Source organism: Mustela erminea, chromosome 5 (assembly GCF_009829155.1).
Source record: "Mustela erminea isolate mMusErm1 chromosome 5, mMusErm1.Pri, whole genome shotgun sequence".
Classification (NCBI taxonomy): Eukaryota; Metazoa; Chordata; class Mammalia; order Carnivora; family Mustelidae; genus Mustela; species Mustela erminea.
In genome coordinates, this window is record NC_045618.1 from 69317710 (window position 1) to 69339202 (window position 21493).

Here is a 21493-nt window from a genome sequence, read left to right on the forward strand (position 1 = left end):
GACCAAGACTCCTTCCCAACTCCGGAAGCCCCTTTTCAAATGACTTGAAATTGTCTTGTCCTTTCACTTTTTGCAAGAACAAAATTTTAGGGATGTTCTGGGAAGTTCATGGGCAAGTAGTTTGCTCAAGAAAGAGAGGGAAACAAAAATGCAGCTCATCCAGGAACTAGCTTTAGATTCTTTCTTCGTTGATGGGGTGGGAGCCAGAAGTGGACATGTGTTGAGAATTAGTTGAGAATTATTGAGAATTTATTGTTACATTCAAGACTCTTTATTAGGTTCTAGGGTCTGGAGAGGAGAACACACCACTGCTAATGAGTCACAGTGTTTCACTGCTGCTGGGGGTGGGTGCCAGTTTTTGGCTACCTAGGCATCCAGGCCTCTTTCCTAGGGAAATCTCACGTGTGTAGGTTGATGAGAGAGTGGGTCTTGCTTCCTGCCGTAGCAGCTGAATGGTCCGATTTGCCTCTCCCGGGTCGCTTTTCATCTGGGTGTGAGCAAGGGCCTCAGGTTCCTCCTGGTGTTTTGGCATGTGCTTAAGTCTGGGGCTTTGAGTCCACTGGGCACAGGGTCTTTTGTTAAGGTATCTCGAGTCTGATGTCCTATCGAGGCTTGTGAAGTGACTGTGACAGTGTTCTTAGCTGCTATAAAGATGAAGACAGCCCAGCCCTTGCCCTCCTAAAGCAGAGTGTGATGACTGTAATTAAAAGGGAACACAGTAATTAGGGAGTGAGGGACTCTGTCTTGTCATCAGAATGGCCCTGGAATTAACAGGGGCTTTGTGTGTTGCCAGAGTATAAAATGCAGGTGCGGGTGACAATAGCAGAGTGAGGCAAAGCCTTCAAGGTCAGAGAAGTAGAGTTTATTATGATGCTGACAATGCTGGCTCTCACTGCTCTTGGAAATCTGAGCAAGGGAAGTTATAAACATGTGGGATGTCCTTACTCTCCACAGACAAGATGGCATTATGTTGTGGATTTGCAAATATTCACAAATGACTCTTGGAATGTAGTTTTCCATGGATTAATATGGTTTGTGTTGAAAGTGCTTATATATATATTTTTTTTTTCTCTTCTGTGGTTTTGCTTTTAAAAGCAGGTAAAGATTTTTTTCCTCTTAAATGTAAAATGCTAATGTAATTTAGTGTTTGCAGCATGGGAATGGGATGCTAATGTGGCTGAAAACAGCAGTTCATTTTTTGTGGGTTTGACCATTTCAGAAACTTCACATTTCTGAAAAAATATTATTATTAGGAAAATAAGTTTGAAACCACAGTCCAACTTCAATGAGGAATATATAGTGTTTTTCCATTCTCTTGCTTAAATAGTCCAAAGACTCTATGCCTCAGAGCAGGGACTTATTGTAACTTTGCTGCATAGGAAAACAGAGGACTCCAGAGCAGATTCTGAAGTGGTTTTCCCCATCCACCTCTGGGTTGCTGTTCTTGGAAAACAACTCTTGGGTTAGCCCAGTGGAGCCTTTTGTTTTGAAAAGAAACTGGCCAGTAGCGTGTAGTTCCATGGGGATACAAAGGCAACTGAGGACTCAACTGCTTTTAGCTTCTCGCCCAAACACCAGCAAAGTGTTTTGGGGTATGACAGTCTCAGAAAGATTCATTATATACGTACATGAGAAAGATTTCCAGTTCTCGGCGCTCCTCAGACTGACTCCTAGGGCACACTGGGAGAACCACCCTTTTAGAAGGACTGATCAGTGAAGGAGACTTGAAATCCAGTCGTGTGAGGGAAGCTGGGTGGTTGGTCTGTGGAGGAGAAAGCGTCACTGCTAGTAGAGTCACGGTATTTCACCACTGCTGGGCGTGGGTGCCCTAGTTTGGGCTACCTAGCATCAGGTCTGATTTGCCTCTCCCAGGTCTCTTGTCATCTGGGTGTGAGCAAGGGGCTCAGGTTCCTCCTGGTGTCCTGGCATGTGCTTATGTCTCAGAATTTGTGAGCTCTCCAATATCTTTAAAATAAATTACTTTTTTGGTTAAGTTAGTCCATATCGGTTTCTGTTGTTTACAAACAGGAATCCTGACTGACATAATTGTTAAAAGCCTATAATGGTCTTTTATTTCTAGCTGGAATTTATAACCTGGATCCAAGGATAACTTTATGCAATCTTGTGTCTGTGTTGTACCATATATAGAATTTTGGATATTTGTGCATTCAGATGGGGGGAAGGTCTCTAGCTTTGATTTGACTCTGGAAAGTTTCTGTAATTCTAAAAGGGCCAAGAACCACTTCCCTACAGGGTAAAATTTAAATACCTTACTTTAGGGTAACTTAGAAAACTTTGATGATCCGGCCTCTGTCTACTGCTTCAGTTTTCTCTTCCATTGAGTTTCCTGTTGCTTCTGCTCTTTGTCCTCATTCCATGCAAGTTACAGCTGAGTTCTGTGGATTCTCTCAAAGTACCTCATGTTTTTTCATCTCCGTGTCTTTGTTCATGATGTTCCTTCTGCCTTAAATTCCCGGTGCTTTCCTTGGCTCTTTATCCCACCTTTTAGTGGGTTTTCTGGGTACCTGCTCATCTTTTAAATTCAGCTGGTTTCACCTCTTCTGTGAAGGTCATAATCTCTGTGCTCCTTCCCCATGGCTAACCTGGTTCCAGCTTTGCCAGCAGCCATGTCATGTTAGCAGCTGGTGTGAGCGTGTCTTCATCAGCTTGGGGCATTCTTCAAAGCCACTGAAGGTAGCTGCACTGTACAGGCATGTCTTTGTGGAGAAGTGAACCCCTTTGGGGGCAACAATGTGGATGTCTGTGGGCAAATGCCTCAGGCTTCCCATCTGCTGATGGGACTATTCTGATGTACCTTCTGCATGGTTCTTCAGAGAGGCCCCTGAGCAACTGGGCCCTGAGTTGTCCACAGTGGTGCTCTGTTTGGCACCCTCCGTTGGCCTTTCTTCTTTCCTGACTCCCTTTCCTTACTCCTCTGCTCCTGCTTCCTACACTTCTGTTACCTGCACCCAAGGCTTTGTCTTAGCCTCTGCTTTTGGGTCAGTCCATCAGGACAACCTCTTACAGTCATGCCTCTGTGTTAGCTCTGAGGAGATGCCTTAGCATCTGTTGCCTTTATTGTCCTTATTTAGTGATTTTTCTCTAGTAAACTATTATGTCTTTTTTATTTAAAATTAAAAAAAAATTATTTTCATTTATTTTTCACTGTGATAAGAACAGTTAACATGAGATCTATCCTTTTAATGCATTTTAAGTGTAATTATTGTTGAATATACGTACATTGTTATACATCTTACTTGATAATCATCTTATTTCGCTGCACTTATGTCTGTTGATTAGTAAGTCCCCATTTCCCCTTCTTCTGGCCCCCGGTAACTACTACTCCAGCCTTTGATTTTGTGAATTTAATGACTTCAGCTATTTCCTGTAAGTGGAATCGTGTAGTACTTACCCTTCTTTTGTTGGCTTTTTGTCTTATTTAATTTAACATAATATCCTCAAGGTCCATTCATGTTGCTGTATATTACAGAATTTCCTTCATTTTTAAGGCTGGATAATATTCTTTAATATGTATATACTACATTTTTTAAAGCCATTCATCCACTGGTGGACATTTAGTTTGCTTCTGTATCTTAGCTATTGTGAATAGGGCTGCAGTGAAGATAGGAGTGCTAGCGTCTCTTTGAGATCTTGATTTCAGTTTTTTTGGATGTATACCCAGGAGTGGAATTGCTGTATCATACAGTAGTTCTAGTTTTAATTTTTTGAGGAACCTCTGTTCTGTTTTCCATGGTGGCTGCACATTTTGCATTCCCATCAACAGTGTGCAAGAGTTCTAGTTTCTCCACATCCTCACCAACACTTGTCTTTTGTTAAACTATTACTTCCTGAGGGTAAAGAGCTCATCTTACTCATTAGTGTTCCCTCAGTATTAACAGAGAAAACTGTGTCCTCATCAGTGTGTGAAAAAACATAAGACATGAGAGCTTTTCTCAGAGCTGTGTTTACATGGCTCTCAGGAGCAGAACTAAGACCAATCAGTAGAAGTTACTAGAACACAGAGTTTAGTTCAATATGGAACTATCAGTGCACCCAAAGGGGGGGGGGTGGTATTTGTTAGTAACCGTGGCTCCTTATGGCATGATGACTCACTTGGTTTGCCTACTCTTCCCTCTCTAGCCAAGAATAGAGAGCTTTATGTTAAAAGAGAACATGCACATACCTATGGGACCAGGCAGGCATGCAAACTAGTGAGGCAATCTGAGTATCAGAAAATTGGGAATGGAGGGAACTGTGTAGAAATAAAGTGTATGTATTCTGTCTAAAAGGGATAGCTGCTCCTCAGCTCCAGCCAATGACCTTTGTGCAAGAATATAGGTTCAGTGCTGCCAGGCTTCAGTTTTTCAAGGGAAAGCAGAAATCCAGATGCTTATATTAAAAATTCCCAGTTTGGAAAACAATACGAGGGTCGAGAAGGCATCACTGGGGCTGGATATGGACCATGGGTTGTTAGTTTGCAACCTTTGTGTAGCATGTGTAGCAAAGGAAGTTAAAACTTCAGGTGTGAGGACAACCTCCTTGAGAGATTGCCCCAGATTCTGGTCAGTCTGCTCTCTTCAGGTCTGTAAACACACTCTGCCTGTTCCCAGCTCAGGCCTTCGGTCATCCTTTCTTTGCAACAAGGAAGCTCTGTGGTTCGGGCTCTTCTATGATCCTTCCCATTACTATTGTGCCTCCCCCAAACCCTGTCATCTTAGTGCACCTTCAGCGGCTCTGGCACTTGCATGTCTCCTGCAGTTCATCACTTGTCAGTGGTCTCAGAGCTTGTTTTCTCTGTTTAACTGAGTTGTTGAGTTCCTCACATCCAGGGCTCCTATTTCACATGTCTTTCCTATCATTTGGAGCATGGTATGCAGCACATAGCAGGTGCTCAATAAGAACTGTTTGTTGACTGATGCTAGATGGCCATCTTGCTCAGGCCTTTTGTCATCACTCTTAGTAGAAGATGAGGTAATAAAAAGTCTTGTAAGTAAAAAAAAAAAAAAAAAAAAATTGAGTTAGATTAAATCAGTGGGACTCTTTTAGAAATTGAATAGGCATGTCCCCCATCTCCTGTTGACCAGCCGCTCTTAGAGCTTTTATGAGGAAACGGTGCCTGGTGTGTTACCTCTGCCACAGACTCTTTCTCATCCTTTCTCACCGAAGATACAGCAAAAGAACCAATCATCTGTTCCCCTTTTTAGATCCATTGATTAGAGATGGGTTCTGATCATAAGCTATGTGGCCATCCTTTTAAGGTAAAAGTGAGCAGCAGACAGCTTTTTGTTACAAAGATTGTCTAACAGAAAAAAATTATCTTAACTAATTTTGATGATCTATTTCTCTTCCTTCCCTTTTATTTGAAACACTTCTTGTTTGTTTTAGAAATCTCCTTTCTTCTACATCTGTGAAGCAAAACACAATATAAACAATTCTGTCATCTGTGATAATGGGTATTAGGTACACTTTGGACACGGGAGTTTACTAATTGTCTTTTAATCTTCTTTTAGTCAGCTTTTCCCACTTTTTTTGGTGAAGGTGCTAGTAAGCATAAACTGCCAATATAGTAGGTCTTGTCTATTGCATTTGTCCCATAATTGTTTACTTCGCCAAGTTTTGCCATGAAGACAAGGAACTGACCATTCCTTCAGTGAACATTTATTGAGCCCCCGTGGTATGCCAGACCCTATTTCAGCTGCTGAAGATGCAAAAGTGAAATTCTGTAGACAAGGAAGGCCCTTGCTTTCCCAGGGCTGATCTTCTAGTGGTGAGAAACAAACACAAACTGATGAACAAATATATAAGCAAGACATTTGGGATGGTAGTAAGTATTGGGAGAATAAAATAGAAATCGAGAGAATACATATGCGAGGGAGTTACTCTGGAGTTGAGGGAAGGTCTCCTTGAAGCTGTGACAGCTGAGGCTTGAATGACAAGTGGCGTCCAGCCATGTCAAGATCAAGGGGAGAAGCATTCCAGGCGAACAAAACAGCTCATGCCTGGGCCTCCGGCAGGAGCTCATGTGGTGAGTGTACTGACCTAGGAAGTCAGATGGAAGGGGAAGTTTAGAGCTAACAGAATTATTATACTAGTGAATTTATTCAGCGGCTTGTGCAGTTTAAATGTTTATGGTCATGATTATTTAGATAGATCTTAGAATCTGTGTCATGATTTCAGGATTAGACTCAGTCATTATCTAAGATTCACGCTGGAGAAAGTCAATCTTTCAAAGTCTATGGGGTATGTCCTGCTTTGAAGCCTCAAATTTCCTATGATAGGATGGGACATTAATAGTGTCTGGTGTTATATTCTTAAATTAAATTTGCCTTGGAAGTAATCACGCATGTGGTGAATATAGTAAGAAACAACTTCCTTCATCTTTTAATATAATAATTGCTCTCAAGGATTGTAAGAACTTATAGACAGTTGGAACATCCGGTTTTAAAGTGCACTGGACAGGGAAGAAAGCTATTGTGGATAAAGTTTCAGATTTTCTTGGATTTTTTGGTATCTGAGTAACAAGAGACCCGATGAATTGCCAGCACATAACAAGCCAGAATCCTGGATCCAAAGAGCATTTGTGATGTCCAGCCAACACAGAACTGCTTTTCCTTCCAAAGGGTGGTCTCCAAATCTTTTGTAGCCTGTGGCAAGATTTTTATATACAATTGAAACCAGATGCCCTTTCTGCCCTGTCCCTTGTTGTTGTTGGAGTTACTACCTTTGGTGGGGGGGTGGGTGTGAGCCATGGTGGTCTGTCATGTACCTTCAGAATGCCCTGCCAGAGTCCTCGGCAGATGTGCCTACTCAGAAATCTTGTGTGAAACACTGTGCAATGGAGAATAGATTCGAGAAGGTGCCAGGTTTGTGAGGTTCTGGTCATCTGCTTGGTGCATTCTGAATGTTTCTTGTCACAAAGCAAAACACCAGTCCTAAGGTTTAGTATAAGAGACCTTTCTAGGGGCATCTGGGTGGCTCAGTTGGTAAAGCCTCTGCCTTTGGCTCAGGTCATGATCCCAGGGGCCTGGGATTGAGCCCCACATTGGGCTCCCTGCTCAGGAGAAGCTGCTTCCTCTTCCTCTGCCCCTCCCCTGCTTGTGCTCTTTCTCTCTCTCAAATAAATAAATAAAATCTTAAAAAAAAAAAAAAAAAACCTTCCTGGATGGTTTCTATTTTAGAATATTTAATCCCAGTGGAAAATATTTCATCCTAAAGGACTATGTAATCCTAAAGAAAAACTAAAGCATACTGTCCCTACTGGACTATATTGAGTTTTATTCCTGGCTATAGCCTTGAAATGTGCCTGTATTTTACATACATGACACTGGGAATCCAGACTATCAAAAGTCACTGTGAATTCTTGATTAAAAGGAACTTATTAGATATAACAATGAAACATAATGTGTCCCCTTTGTTCAGATCCTGGTGTAAATCAACTGAAATTTAAACAACTGGGAAAATTTAATATGGACAGAATTTAATGATGGACTGCAAGAGCGGTGTAGAGTCAAGAGCGAGTTTCTAGCTGGGGCCATCATGGCTTCTCTGAGCATAAAAAATTAAAACTGAAACAGGTAAAATTTTGAGAGAGAGAGAAAGGACAGGAAATGATTTCTATGTGGCGACCAAGTATCCTGAGAAGCAAATAGTGTTTGGGTAAGAGTAGGGGAGTTTGGCTGGAGGGAATACATCCTGCTGGGACGGAGCGTGCTGAGGGCGGGAATCTGAATTCTGTGAAACACTGGTGAGGCAGAAGGTTTGGGGCAGTAGCTGAGTAAGGCTGTCTGTCAGGAGCTCAGTCTGGCAGTGTCATCCTCAAGGGAGGTTGCAGGGAGGAGAGATTAAGACAGGGATATCAATTTAGAAACTACTGCAAAATAGTTCAAGTGGGAAAAAGGAATAAAAGTGTAAATTTGGGTGATGACAGTGGCAATATAAGGGAGCGATGATTACAAGACATGTTGCAAAAGAACTGACTAGATTTGATGACTGAATTTAGATCCTCTTTGAAAAAGGACAGGAAAATTCATAAGAATTTGCATCATTTCATTAATGCAAGCAGTTAACTATAAGTTTAATTTACCGAATATGACTGAATTGAGAATGTTTGAAAGAAAACTTTGATTTTTTTTTATTAATTTATAGAAAGGTAGCCCCACCCTTGTACTTACTGAACTTTACACAGATCCTAAGAATGGCTTAGGTTCCTCTAGCCATGGCTGGCTTTTTCTCAATCTCCAAGAGTTGGACAGTGCTGTGGAAGGGAAAAATATGTGACCTGAAACTTTTAATAAAATTTGTTCGTTTGTAAGAGAACTGTGACAGCACCTCTGAAAAAGTAGTAAAAGTCTAGGAGAGGAAGCTGCAGGCTGACACTGGAGGATCAAGTCATGTAGAAAAGGCCACCTTGAAAGGATGTTCATTGTCCTCCAGTGGAGTGGCAGAACCAGCTGCAAGGAAGGAGCTGGGGAATAAATCCTCTGACCTACTCTCTTTCCTCCCATTTCTCAAGGAACTTCCTTTTCCTAGTCTACACCGCAAGGGAACCAAGGAGGTATAATCATACTTGTCAGCCTCCTGAGGCAGAGCAGAGAGTAGAACTGAGTGTGCAGACAGGAGGTAATAGTCACGGCATCCTCTTTACAACATCTAACAACATGGGGGAAGGGGAAAGGCTTGGAAGGAGATCTTCATAGAATCATGAAATGTTAGACCCGGAAGTAATTCTCAGCCTCGTTTTAGAGATGGGAAAATAGAACCATGTAGAGGTAGCAACTGGGTACAGCTAATTGTCATAGAGCTGAGAAGAAATGACAGACCTTGTGATTCACAGACCTGGCTCTTTCCAGTAGACTGGGTAAGCTTCCATATAATCACAAATTCCCCAGGCCCACAGCACCCCCTCAGCCACTTCGGCAATACTGAAAACAGTAAGAAGGTCCCAGTTGTTATTCAAGGGAGTGTATAATCATTATTAAGCCATCGCAGTAGGATGTGTTTCTGTAACTGAAGTCAGAGTCATTGTGGATAATCTAGAAAGTATAGAAATGTGTTAAGGGGAAAATAAAATCACCCATAATTACCACAGAGATGACAACTGTTAATATTTTGATGCTTTCTTTGAATTTTTAGAAATTAAGGACTCCTGGGTGGCTCAGTGGGTTAAGCCTCTGCTTTCGGCTCAGGTCATGATCTCAGAGTCCTGGGATCAAGCTCCGCATCGGGCTCTTTGTTCGGCAGGGAGCCTGCTTCCCCCCCTCTCTCTGCCTGCCTCTCTGCCTACTTGTGACCTCTCTCTCTCAAATAAATAAATAAAATCTTAAAAAAAAAAGAAATTAAAATTTACATAAATACACATATATGTGAATGCAAAATTAATATCAGTTGTACGTACAGTTGTGTATCTTGTTTTTTCACTTGATAGTGAATAATTTCCCATAAGTAAATTGTCTTAGAATCTGAGTATCTAATAGCAGTAACATTTTTTAATGGATGTAGCTTAATTTTTAGAATGTTCCCTGTTATTAGACATTTAAGTTGTTTCCTGTTTTTTGCTATGATAGATAATGCTGTTGTACATGTATATGTGTGTGTATACATATGTAATTGTGCTTATGTCTAGGATACATTTTTATAAATAGAAATGCCAGCATAAGCATTTTCAGTGCTCCTTTCTGGTGGGTCACAGTGGAAGGAATGTGGCCTGGGGATCAGACATCCTTATTGATATTCTGCTTCTCTAGTTTCTGGATGTGTGACCTCAGGCATGTCATTTCAGCCTGCTATCTGTTTAACAAGGATCAGGCTGCCAGTCCCCCAGTGCTGTGAGGAGAATGACACGAGACAGTCATGCCTCTAAAGGGCCTGAGGTATAGGTAGTGCCTAGTACAACTCACCTCCCCCTCCCAAAGGGATGAGTTAGTTTGCATGCACATGTGTGCACACGTCTCTGTGTGCAGAATGATGGGAAGAAAGCGTACTTCTGAGACTGTATTCCATATCAAGAAAAAAATAAAACTGACTTGGAAAGGAACAGATGTAGATAAGAAGATTTCTTTTGGTGAAAGAGAGACCTATTTAAAGTCTAAGGTATTGAGAATGAAGATAGAAATGGAAGTCCTCAGTGACGACTTTTCCTTGCACTGGGTTGTCCGGTAAATATGTCTCCTCTTGTTCCCTGTCCCTTTTCTTCCTAAGTGCCCATCTTCAAACTCTACCAGCGGGCCAAGCACGTGTACAGCGAGGCCGCGCGGGTGCTCCAATTTAAGAAGATATGTGAAGAAGCACCTGACGACACGGTCCAGCTGCTGGGAGAGTTAATGAACCAGAGCCATGCGAGTTGCCGGGACATGTACGAGTGCAGCTGCCCCGAGCTGGACCAGCTGGTGGACATCTGTCGGTGAGGCTGAGAGAGCAGCGTGGTGGCGGCGGGGGGACCCTGCCAAAGAAACTGTTAATGGATGAAAACTGCAGTATTTTCATAACCTTCTAAGTGAAAGGCGATCCTTCCCCGCTTCCTCTCTGAGGTGTTGTATATAGGCCTGAACTTGTTCTCTCCTAAATATTTGAGGGAGAAAGATTCCAGAGACCTGACTCCACAGCTTTATGAGGCTGCAGGTTTGGAATCAGTTCTTCCCGTTTCCATCTTGGGATGACTTGGTATTTCAGGAAGCTTTCCTTAGACAGGGGTCCTGTTGTTGCTTTCTCATCCTATTTTCATCACTATAACGGTGGCCCTGCCAGCATCTTCTGTTTGGTGTCCTGAGTTCGGTAGCTTTATTCAAAAGAAGGCAGAAAACAGAAAGAGGGCCTGAAACCCGTGCAGAGTGTATTCAGGGGCAGGGGAGGTTGCTGAAGGAATTACTCGGCAGGCCAGCATGTCCTGCCTTCCAGATTTAGGTTAGGCAATTTGGAGAAATAAGGATTTGACGAAAGCATCTTTTATAAATGTTTGGTTGAGACAGAAATGTAAAGAGGAAAACTCTTTCACAAAGCTTGAGAACAGCTTCCTTATAATTGTTAGAGAATGGGGATAATGGATAGAGTAGAATGGTCACTTTACCCAGAAGGGATTTCATTGACCTTGGGAGAACTGAAAGGGAAATTGGGAGAACACTCAAATGACTAGATGTTATTTCCACTGTGAGAAGATGATACAGAACTGCCTGCAATTAGTCATGAGAATGTAATTAACCACTTGGCGCCTATGGCTTGCCTCACTCGTTGCCACACTCCTAGCCTGAAAAGTTTAAATCAACTAGCTCCAGTGATCACAACTGGCATGTATAACCCAACTTGTAGAGAGATTTGAACATAGCATTGATGAGAATCCTTCTGCTGACGTCAGAGTTTGCTCATTAATTGCCAAAAAGCCTTCCAGAGCTTGTTCCCTTATAAGTGCTCTTTTCTGAAAGTATCAAGGGCCCAGTAAATGGAAGTGACAAATATTGTTCAGTTCTGGAAATAAGAGGAAGTGGAATGATTTGTGCAGGAATCAGGAAGAAGTGTCTTTGCCTGGAAGGTAGTGGAATAGTTTGAATCCCACCTGAAAGGCAGTGGAAGGGCATTTGTCAGTCTCCTGGAATTCCCTAAAGAACTTTCTCTTCCGGGGATGGCCAATCAGCTCTTGCTCTTTTGGAGCCTACATTCTCATGGGGAAAGAGAGAGGTGACAATGAAAAATAAATGGAGTGGTAGTAATAAGTGCTATGAAAAAAAGCACAGAAGGGATAGAAAGCACCAAGGTTGGGGTGGCTAATCTTTCTAGGAATTGGTTGAAGAAGGCTTCTCTGAGGAGGTGATGTTTGAGCAGAGACCTGAAGGAAGTGAAGAACGGAGATGGCCAGTGCATAGGCCCTGGGGTGGGGACATGGCTGCCGCGTGTGAGGAACAGCTAGCTAAGCAGTGAGGTTGGAGGGCAGTCAAGGGGAGAGTAGCAGGTGATGAAGTATGAGAGGTAGCGTGAGGCATACCACATGGGGCCTCATGGGCCATCAGCCATCAGAAGGACTCTGGCTTTGGGTGGAGAAAGGTAGCAGTGGAAGCGCTAATGGATCTGATGCCAGATGAGCCTGGCAGAAAGATTCAAAACATCACTGTGTGCGTGAAAGACAAGTATCGAGCTGACTCCTGGGTTTTTGGCCTGAGACACAGGGCTCCATCCCAGGACCTAGGGATCATGATCTGAGCCAAAGGCAGCCATGTAACTGATGGAGCCACCCAGGCACTCCAGGTCTATATATTTTTAAAGATTGGGTTCCAGTGAAAGAGTTAGTGGCTGTGTCTTGAAAGGGTTTAGAAGTGCACCTTTTATTTATTATTTCACTTGTTTTTGAAAGCTCCTTTTTTAATAGCTTAATACTTGAATTTAACACTTAAAGCACTTTATTTCTTAAAATATTTCTGTCTAGCCCATTTTCATCTGCTGTATTGGTTTTCTGAGGGAAATTCGGTTGTGTCTAGTTTAAGGAGCGCACTCCCCTTTTTGTGGTTGTTTATGTTTGGAAAGTCAATTGCTAAGCATCAAAATTAGTTTCTGCTTACTCCATAACCATATAGGGACCAAGTTTCCCATATTGAAAGATTACCTTTTGGCATGTTGCAAATATTGGCCAGAATAGTTGTCTGGTCCTTAAATGTCTTATATAATTATTTTTTCCATTGCTGTCACTGTGACCAGCAGGTATTCCTCAAATGTTCCCATTGGTTCCCAATTACTTAAAGGTCCTACCTGGCAGAGGAACCTGAGGATAGCCCCCGGGAGCTCTCACTGATGCCATTCCTGCCTTGAGCCAGCAAATGCTTTCCAATAGAGCATTTTTGTCCTACGTGACACTGAAGTCTAAGCCCTATTTTCAAGAGCTTTAAAACTTTTGTGTATGTGGATGGAAGGGGGAGGGGAGGAATGCAGAAGAATGAAAAAGATAGTGGTGATGTGGGGTGGTTAAAACTGGGAGAGAAAGATGGCTAATGGAGAGTAGTAGAGGGTAAAAGGATGGGAAGATTCAGTGAAAAATGAGACTCACTTAAGCCCTGGTTGCTCCTGAAGCTTTGTGACTGTTCGCTGGGCCCGGCAGAGGCAGTGCTGGGAAGGGCCCTGGCAAGGTACATAACTCAACTTCTGGGAGGGTATTATTTTGTTTAAGAATCATGATCAGCTCCAAACATCCCTGTCCCTTTAAAAATGTTAACAATCAAAATAATGACAGTAAGAATGATGATAATAATAAAAAATAATAAATAAAATAAAAATGTTAACATCAGTGGGGAAGGTGTGACCAAGACTGGGCAGCCTGAGAAGGTTGGTTGCCTTTCAGGAGACAGAAGAAGGCAGAAGGCAACTGAAATGGGTGCGAGGAAGAGCAAGGCCAAAGACCATCTTTACTTTCTAGTGCACTTGTGGCACTTCAAAATTCCTTTATTTTCCTGAAGTCCTGCTTGGAAACTATGAGCATGAAAAGACAACTAACTGATGGAGTTAATGCCTAGATACCTAGGGCACTACATACAAGCTAAAATCTTTTAAGTTTAATTTTTAAAAGGTTTTATTAAATTCCAATTAGTTACACACAGTGTAATACTAGTTTGGGGTGTACAATAGAGTGATTGAACACTTGCATACATCACCCTGTGCTCATCACGGCAAGTGCACTCCTCCATCCCCATCGCCTACTTCATCCTTTCCCGGCTCGCTCCCCTCCGATAACCAGCAGTTCATTCTCTATAGGTAAGGGTCTGTTTCTTGGTTTGCCTCCTCTATCTGTCTCTCTCTCAGTCTCTCCCTTTTTCCCTTAGCTCATTTGTTTAGTTTCTTAAATTCCAGAAATCATATGGTATTTGTCTTTCTCTGACTTATTTCACTTAGCATTACACTCTCTACTTCCATCCATGTCATTGAAAATGGCAAGATTTCATTCTTTTCTATGGCTGAATAATATTCCTTAGTGTGTATGTGTGTGTGTGTGTGTCCATACATATATATCACATCTTCTTTATCCATTCATCAACCGATGGACAATTGGGCTATTTCCATAACTTGGCTGTTGTAAATAATGCTGCTATAAATATTGGGATGCATGCATCCCTCTGAATTCGTGTTTTTGTATCCTTTGGATACAAAATACCTAGTAGAGTGATTACTGGATTGTAGCTCTATTTTCAACTTTGTGAGGAACCCCCATAATGTTTCCAAGAGTGGCTGTACCAGCTTGCATCCCCACCAACAGTGCCGGAGTGCTCTCCTTTCTCCACATCCTCACCAATACCTGTCATACAAGCTGCAATCTTAATGTGATCCAAGCTAGACTATATTCAGAAGGCATCTCTAGGTAGCTGGCCTCCAAGGACCGTGTATAAGAAGCAGCACCACATGACCCAAGTGGAGAGAAGAGGGGGAGAGAAAGGATATTTTTTCAGTTGAGGCTTTTACTGTTTAAGAGAAAATCAGTTTAGCATCTAAAGAAAGGACGAGGGAGGGAGAAGGAAACTACATTTATGCAGTTAGACTGTTTATTGTTTTTATTAAATTCATGTTAGAAAACCTCAGTCATGTGAAAGTATAACAATGAAAGAAAAAGATGAAGCTTTTCCAATTATAAAATAACTCTACTAAATGAACAACATATAAATTTTAAGACACAGCTAAATTGTAAAGTAGGATTCATTGAGAAACACACAGCAATTTTGAAACCAAGTCAGTTATATGTGAGACAGCTCATTTGTTATTGGTTTTCCTGGTTATACTTAAGAAAAAATAGTTCATGCCTTTTGTTTCTCTTTGACACTTGCTGAAATTAGAGACCTCATCAATACTGCATCATTGTCCAAGCTATTAAGGAAGATGAATGACAAATGTTAATAGGCTAACAAAGATTACAGAAGCTAATTTGTTGTCTTCTTCAGAAGTCTTTTCAAACTTTATTCCACAGCTATGCTGCTCAGCCTCTTGCACCCATTCTCTTGACCATGTTGGGGAAGAATGAAGTGTAAACCCATATTTGTATGTTCCTTTCCCCATGATCTCAAGGCTCATCTTCACACTCTGCCAGATAAAGGGAGGGGCCCACTTAAGCTGCACTTAGGGGCTCATTTCTCTTTGGGTCTGTCTTCCACTTACTGTCCCCCACCCCACCACTATCCATATCTATACCATTTGTAGGAAACAACTCAACTGGTCTTTCAGAGCCTTTAGTGGTTTACATTCCTCATATAGACTTACAGTTATATTTTCCTATACTTTCTCATTTGAACAGTATTTGAAGTTTGTGGTTTCTTGAATCTAAAGCAATCTGAAAGTGTTTTTAACTTGGCTGCAAAAATCATAGAAATTGTTCTGGAAGGTCTGTTTTCCTGAGATTGTAGCCAGAAGATTCTAGGCTTTGAAGCAGAAGCTAGAAGTCTTTCCACATATAGAATACATTACTAACAGCTTATATTTATATATAACATGCATATGTAAACTGTCTCACATGTAACTGAAAATTGTTTTATGTGCCTTGGAAAGTTCTATTTTATTTTATTTTTTTTTAAGATTTTATTTATTTATTTGACAGACAGAGATCACAAGTGGGCAGAGAGGCAGACAGAGAGAGGGAAGCAGACTCCCTGCCGAGCAGTGAGCTCGATGTGGGACTCAATCCCAGGAGCGTGATCATGACCTGAGCCGAAGGCAGCAGCTTAACCCACTGAGCCACCCAGGTGCCCCAGAAAGTTCTATTTTAAAATTTAGCTATTTCTTGTAAAAATATATTTTGTTCAGGGCCTCCTGGGCGGCTCAGTCGTTAAGCGTCTGCCTTCAGTTCAGGTCATGATCCCAGGGTCCTGAGATTGAGTCCCACATCGGGCTCCCTGCTTAGCGGGGTATCTGTTTCTCCCTCTCCTCTGTCTGCTGTTCCTCCCTGCTTGGGCTCTCTCTCTCTGTCAAATAAACAAGTAAAATCTTTAAAAATATTATATTTTGTTCATTCAAAAGAAATATTTTATAGTTATTTGGACATCATCTCTTTATTATACTTTGTTTCACATAATTGAAGTTTTCTTTTTTTTTAAAGATTTTATTTATTTATTTGACAGAGAGAAATCACAAGTAGATGGAGAGGCAGGCAGAGAGAGAGAGAGGGAAACAGGCTCTCCGCTGAGCAGAGAGCCCGATGCGGGACTCGATCCCAGGACCCTGAGATCATGACCTGAGCTGAAGGCAGCGGCTTAACCCACTGAGCCACCCAGGCGCCCATAATTGAAGTTTTCTAACATAAATTTAATAAGAAAATAAACAGCCTGGATTTATATTTTGAGATTTTAAAACAAGCATTTATTAAAAGCCACCAAATGTCTGGAATTGTGCTGGGCTGGGGCTAGAGAGATATAACCTATCTCTAAATTCAAAATATTCTGAAATAATTAACTTAATATCCATTGGCATGATATATAAATATTTTCAAATGAATAAAACTGGATTGAACCACAAGGCACAACTCCTTGCTGCTTTCTTTCTTTATAGTTTATCGCAAAGTTGGGTCTTGCTGGATCTCCCTCCACCCCGCTGCATTTGTCTACGCCTTGTATCTTAGTAAGTGCTTTATGGTCCAATCAGTTCATGTAAGTAGGAAATTTTCGTCAGGCTATATTGGGTGCCTAGAAAATTAATTATATGAATGTACTTTTCAGCGATAAAAGGATCAAAGGGAACATACTTTATAATCTGCATCTCTCATCTGCCCTAGCCTTTGTTTTGTAGGCTGTGCTCATAATAAGGCAGAGGCTGCTTTTTTTGTTTTGACTAAGCCTTCCACATTATTTCCAATCTGGTCACCACAAAGAAGTGGTATTTGGGGGATCTAGGGTTTTGGTTTTCATAAGTTTTGTATTACTTCTCTGATGTACAAGACCTCAAGGATCTGTATTTTTAATATCTTACTGTTCTCACAGGAAAAACATGGCTCACCTACTTTTCTTTCTTAATAGAAAGCTTAAATTGGTCTCCTAACTTTTGGATTTCTCCCTGAAGTTCTACGGCATATGCCAAAGGGCACAAAAAGGTCCAGTTTGGAACACTGCAGACAGGAGCCTTCTGCCTTTTTGAGTGTATATAGCCAGGCAGGCTGCTGACCAGCTACTGGGGCAGCCCCCTGATTTGTGACCACAAGTGCCATTGACTCAGGGACAGAAGGCTATTGATCATATCATTTATCATCCTCTGTTCGGGAATTAGGAGCCCTGATGAATTCAGACCATGTGATGCAGCCAAGTCCATTTCCATCTGCAGCAGGCAGAGTGGCGACAGAGCAACTCTGGAGAGTCAGAAGTGACTATATTTACCTAGAAAGACTTCTAGCTTCTGCTTTCTGGAGACTGGCAGGGGTCTGAGGAAAATAAGCCTTTTGGCACAATTCCTGTGGGTTTTGTAGCCAGTTAGAAACAACACTCAGTTTGCTTTAGGTTCAGTTTTGAAACCACAATTTTCAGAAACTGTTCAAATGAGAAAGTGTAAGAAAATATGCCTGGAAGTCCATTGACGACCATAAAAGACCTGGTTGGCTTGGGTTCAGCACAATGGCGGATCTTGGATCTTAGAGAATCACATAGGAGGGCACCCTGTTTTCCAGACCATGCCCCAGGTGGCTTTGATGCCCCGATTTTAGGGTCTTCCAGAGATGCCTCAGCGACACCTCCCCCGCCTCCCAGCATCTTCCATGGGAAAGATAGTCTGATGTGACTGCATATCACAACTTATTTTTTTTTGTTTTTTCTTTCAAATCACTAAGTTGCAAAGTGACCCTTCACTAGCCCCAGAACTCAGAATTATCCTAGAATCTCCTAGAATCCCCATAGTCAGAGAAGCTTCTCACCCTGGATGACAGGAGTCTGGGCTTAGCTCAGCTACTGGGCTATAAGCTGAATGTCTGGGGGACAGCAGGAGATGAGTAGTCTTTATTATTTGGAAGCATCTTGTTTTTCTTCCTTAAACATCTATTTTCATTTGAAAAATATATTTTAATGAATAAAACATGATGAAAAGGAATCAATTTAAAAAATCTTTGAAGGGAAATGAAGTACTGGTACGCCATGAATCTGACGTCCTAGAGGAGGGTTAATATTCTATTGATATTTTCCAGGAAGTAAAGTAGCTTATTTAGATGGAAAAAAGGGGATAAAATCGTGCTAAACTAATTTTGGAGTTTTTAATTTGCTATGAATTTGGAGTAAATTTTATTAGGAAGAATTGGAAGTACATGTTAACTTTTATTATCAGGAGAAATCACATCTTTTAAAGATGAGGGACCTTTGTACTTTGTATAGGGCCTTCTCACTTTGGTACAAATCTTAGGTTTGAAACTGTGCCTGGTTAATGGTGACTAAAATGACCTCTTTTTGTGTGGTGGTATAAATAGGGGTTTCCATCCTGATCACACAGTTTGGCTGATTAAATTCTGAGTCGAGTGGTTAGACCAGCTTCCAAAGTTGCAGGAAAGATGCGTAGGGACCTGTAGAGGCCACCATCCTTTTTGTGGAAAGGTCTGCTTATAACTTCCCATTAGAGATTAAACAGACAAACTGACCTAGAGTTTAATAATATGTTCTTTGTGGATAAATTTATTCAGCACAAATTTAGGCTATCTGTTCTTTCATGTGAAATTCTCTTATGATGGATTCTTTAATGTGGAATAGCCAAGCCTTAAGAACACACCTTAAACAGCCACTGGAGGAAGCCTTCACTTGTGTAAGAGTTGTACTTTAAATTTTCATTTGACCTCATTTGGAGCCACCTTCTGATACATAATGTTGATCATGTTGATTATGTCTGTTGCCTATTCGCTTTTAACTCCCTATTCTTGATCACCTGTAAGTTTGCTATATACAACTGCTTCATGGGTGACTTTATGGGATCAAGACTATTTAGTGGGTTATTGCCAGCTTTCACCCAAGAGTACTGCTAACTTCTCCTGCTTAGAGCCAGAATCATGGTCTAGTTTTAGATACAGTTAAGTTTCAAATCACTTTCTGAAACAGTATAAATTTCTTCATGTCCTAAAATGTTTGGCCACACTGAACTACCCTCCCCTACCCCACAAAGAAACCCACACATACTCTTCTTCGAACTGGGGTGGGCTGTATGTTCTCTATAGGCATAAAGCAAACCACTCTCATTTTCAATCACAGGTTCTAATATGTGTTTTTTTTTTTTTTTCTCATTGTTTTAGGAAGTTTGGGGCTGAAGGGTCACGACTTACTGGAGCAGGATGGGGAGGCTGCACAGTATCACTTGTACCTGCTGACAAGCTGACCAGCTTCCTAGCAAACGTGCACCAAGCTTATTACCAGAGGAGCGACCGAAACTTAACATTTGAGAAGCAGAGTTTGTTTGCTACCAAACCTGGAGGCGGGGCTTTGGTTTTCCTTGAGGCCTAAACAATGTAAAAAATCTCAGAGAAACTATTTAGGGCATTTAGGAACTGGCAGAACTTCTTATGCCACAGTAAATTAATCCTCTTTCTGTTTTGTATTATGATGAACGGTTGCTATTATCAAGATGTATTTCCAAAGAAACGGTTGAAAGCTCTCTATGCTTCATAATGATTATTTTTCCATTTTAAAATATGTTTCTACCAATAAGAGCCAAAATTATGCTTGGACAGATATCTTAAGGATGATTTACTGAGATTTATTGATTTCAAGATTTTTAAAGATGAATGATAAAAGACATTCAATACTGACCTCATGGACTGGAGTTGAATTAAACATACTGCTACAATTAAACAGATACAATTGCATTGTATGCTGTATTCTTAAACATAGTTCATTTCTGGTTTCTCTTGACATTCTTCTTCTTCATAGTTGTAGTCGTCTGTTGATGATGATGATGAGCGAGATGCCAGAAACTCCCTCTTGTTTCGAGCTTCAGAACGCTATAAAATAATATGTCATTAAAGATTCATAAATTTTCCTGGATTCTTGAATGTGAGGTTACACCAATTATCAAGATGAGAAGAATCATTTTTTTCTTTTTTTAAAGCAAGGATGGATTTAGGTTTATTTACTTTTAAAAACTATGTGATATCACATTAATAATCACTTTCAGTTCTTTTGACCCTGAGCTTTCTCTGTCACTTAATAGAGAAACTTAGAAAAAAGACACTTCCATCTTCATCTCTATTTTCCCATTGAAATAGAGAATTATCTGGATGATAATTAAGATAATTCAATTTGTTTATTGAACTTACTTTCTTCCCACTCTATGCTAACTTTTCTCAAATGCTGCTCATGCCAAAAGGCATGTTTACTGTTCTGGGAAACCCCACCCATGCCCTGTAGCTCTCTGTTGTATGTCTAGCAGCTCTCATATGTATATGGGGACCAGTGGAGGATGGATGTGCAGGCCTGTGGGTTAAGAGTAGGTTCTGGGATTGGGTAGAGGTATTGGTGAGTCCTGTAGATGTTTATCAAAAGTGATCAGAAATATATGGCCATGTGGTGATGGTTAAGTAAATGGCTTTCTCACAAGATGGACTTCTTGAGTTATAGGATGATTTAGACCAAAAAACATTTTGCTGATATTATCAGATAATTGAGGCAGCAGCAGTCTTATGGTATGAATTACCCAGAAATTACCAGAGTTTTGTATTATTCTGTGATTGTTTTGCTTGTTAATGTACAACTTAATCATCATTTTGAATCTCAGTTTCAGAAAGGCTAAGGCAAAGCTGGTTCTACTATTTCTCGAAGGACAGCAGTCATATATGAAGTATTTACTTTCATATTTATTTATAATTTTATATTTATTTGCAATTTATTTATATATATTTATATATATTTTCATTCTTTAAAGAAAGGTAAACACTTGAGTTTACCAGTTTAAATCCAATTTGTTGAATTTTGAGTTTTATAACACCTAATAACCCAAAATCTTAATTGATTTTAAATAATTCTTAGTTGTTGCTTTTTAAGATTTTAAAATGTATTTGTTTGAGAGAGAGTGAGAGAGACAGCAAGCACAAGCTGGGGTGGGGAAAGGCAGAGGGAGAAGTAGGCTCCCTGCTGAGCGAGAAGCCCCACTTCCACTTTGGCTCAATCCCACAATCATGGCCTAAGTCAGAGGCTGACGCTTAATTAACTGAGCCACCCAGGCACCCCAGATTATATTTCTTTGTTTTTAAATACCTTTCCATTTTCCACAGAAGATCTGTGGTTGGTATATAATTATTTAAAGATACCTGGATTACTGTAAAAAAAACCCAAACCCAAAAAACGAAAAATGTGGTACTTTCTGTGCTTTGCTATTCTATTTAAATTTTTCACCATGAGATTCCTTCTTGCAACAGGTGAGTAAAAATTTCCATTGTGCCCTCTGCTTTGGAGGACATGGTGTTCTAAGCCAGTGGGCTACTCTGTATTTGTCTTGATGTCTGGCTTGAAGAAAAGAACTATTTTTCAATCAAACCATCAACGTTATTCTAGAAATTATGAGAGATAGCAAACTTTTCTAAAGGAGGGGGCTA

At 40.8% G+C, this 21493-nt stretch overlaps 2 protein-coding genes across 14 annotated transcripts in view; one reads left to right on the top strand and one right to left on the bottom strand.

Annotated features, from left to right (window-relative positions):
• GALK2 (galactokinase 2) overlaps positions 1–19758 on the top strand; it is a 112052-nt gene extending 92294 nt beyond the window's left edge. For 5 of the 9 annotated variants that reach the window (XM_032343665.1, XM_032343668.1, XM_032343667.1 and 2 more), the window contains 2 exons: positions 10198–10399; positions 19199–19406. In XM_032343665.1, the coding sequence (XP_032199556.1) occupies positions 10198–10399; positions 19199–19406 (410 nt within the window). Of the gene's footprint in view, positions 1–10197; positions 10400–19198 lie in introns of all 9 variants that reach the window. The other 4 variants (XM_032343664.1, XM_032343671.1, XM_032343670.1 and 1 more) reach the window with 1 other exon arrangement.
• A 5-nt stretch (positions 19759–19763) lies between these two features.
• Positions 19764–21493, bottom strand: part of FAM227B (family with sequence similarity 227 member B) — a 202445-nt gene continuing 200715 nt past the window's right edge. For all 5 annotated transcript variants that reach the window (XM_032343659.1, XM_032343660.1, XM_032343663.1 and 2 more), the window contains one exon: positions 19764–19903. In XM_032343659.1, the coding sequence (XP_032199550.1) occupies positions 19784–19903 (120 nt within the window). In that variant the 3' untranslated portion in view covers positions 19764–19783. The remainder of the gene's footprint in view (positions 19904–21493) is intronic.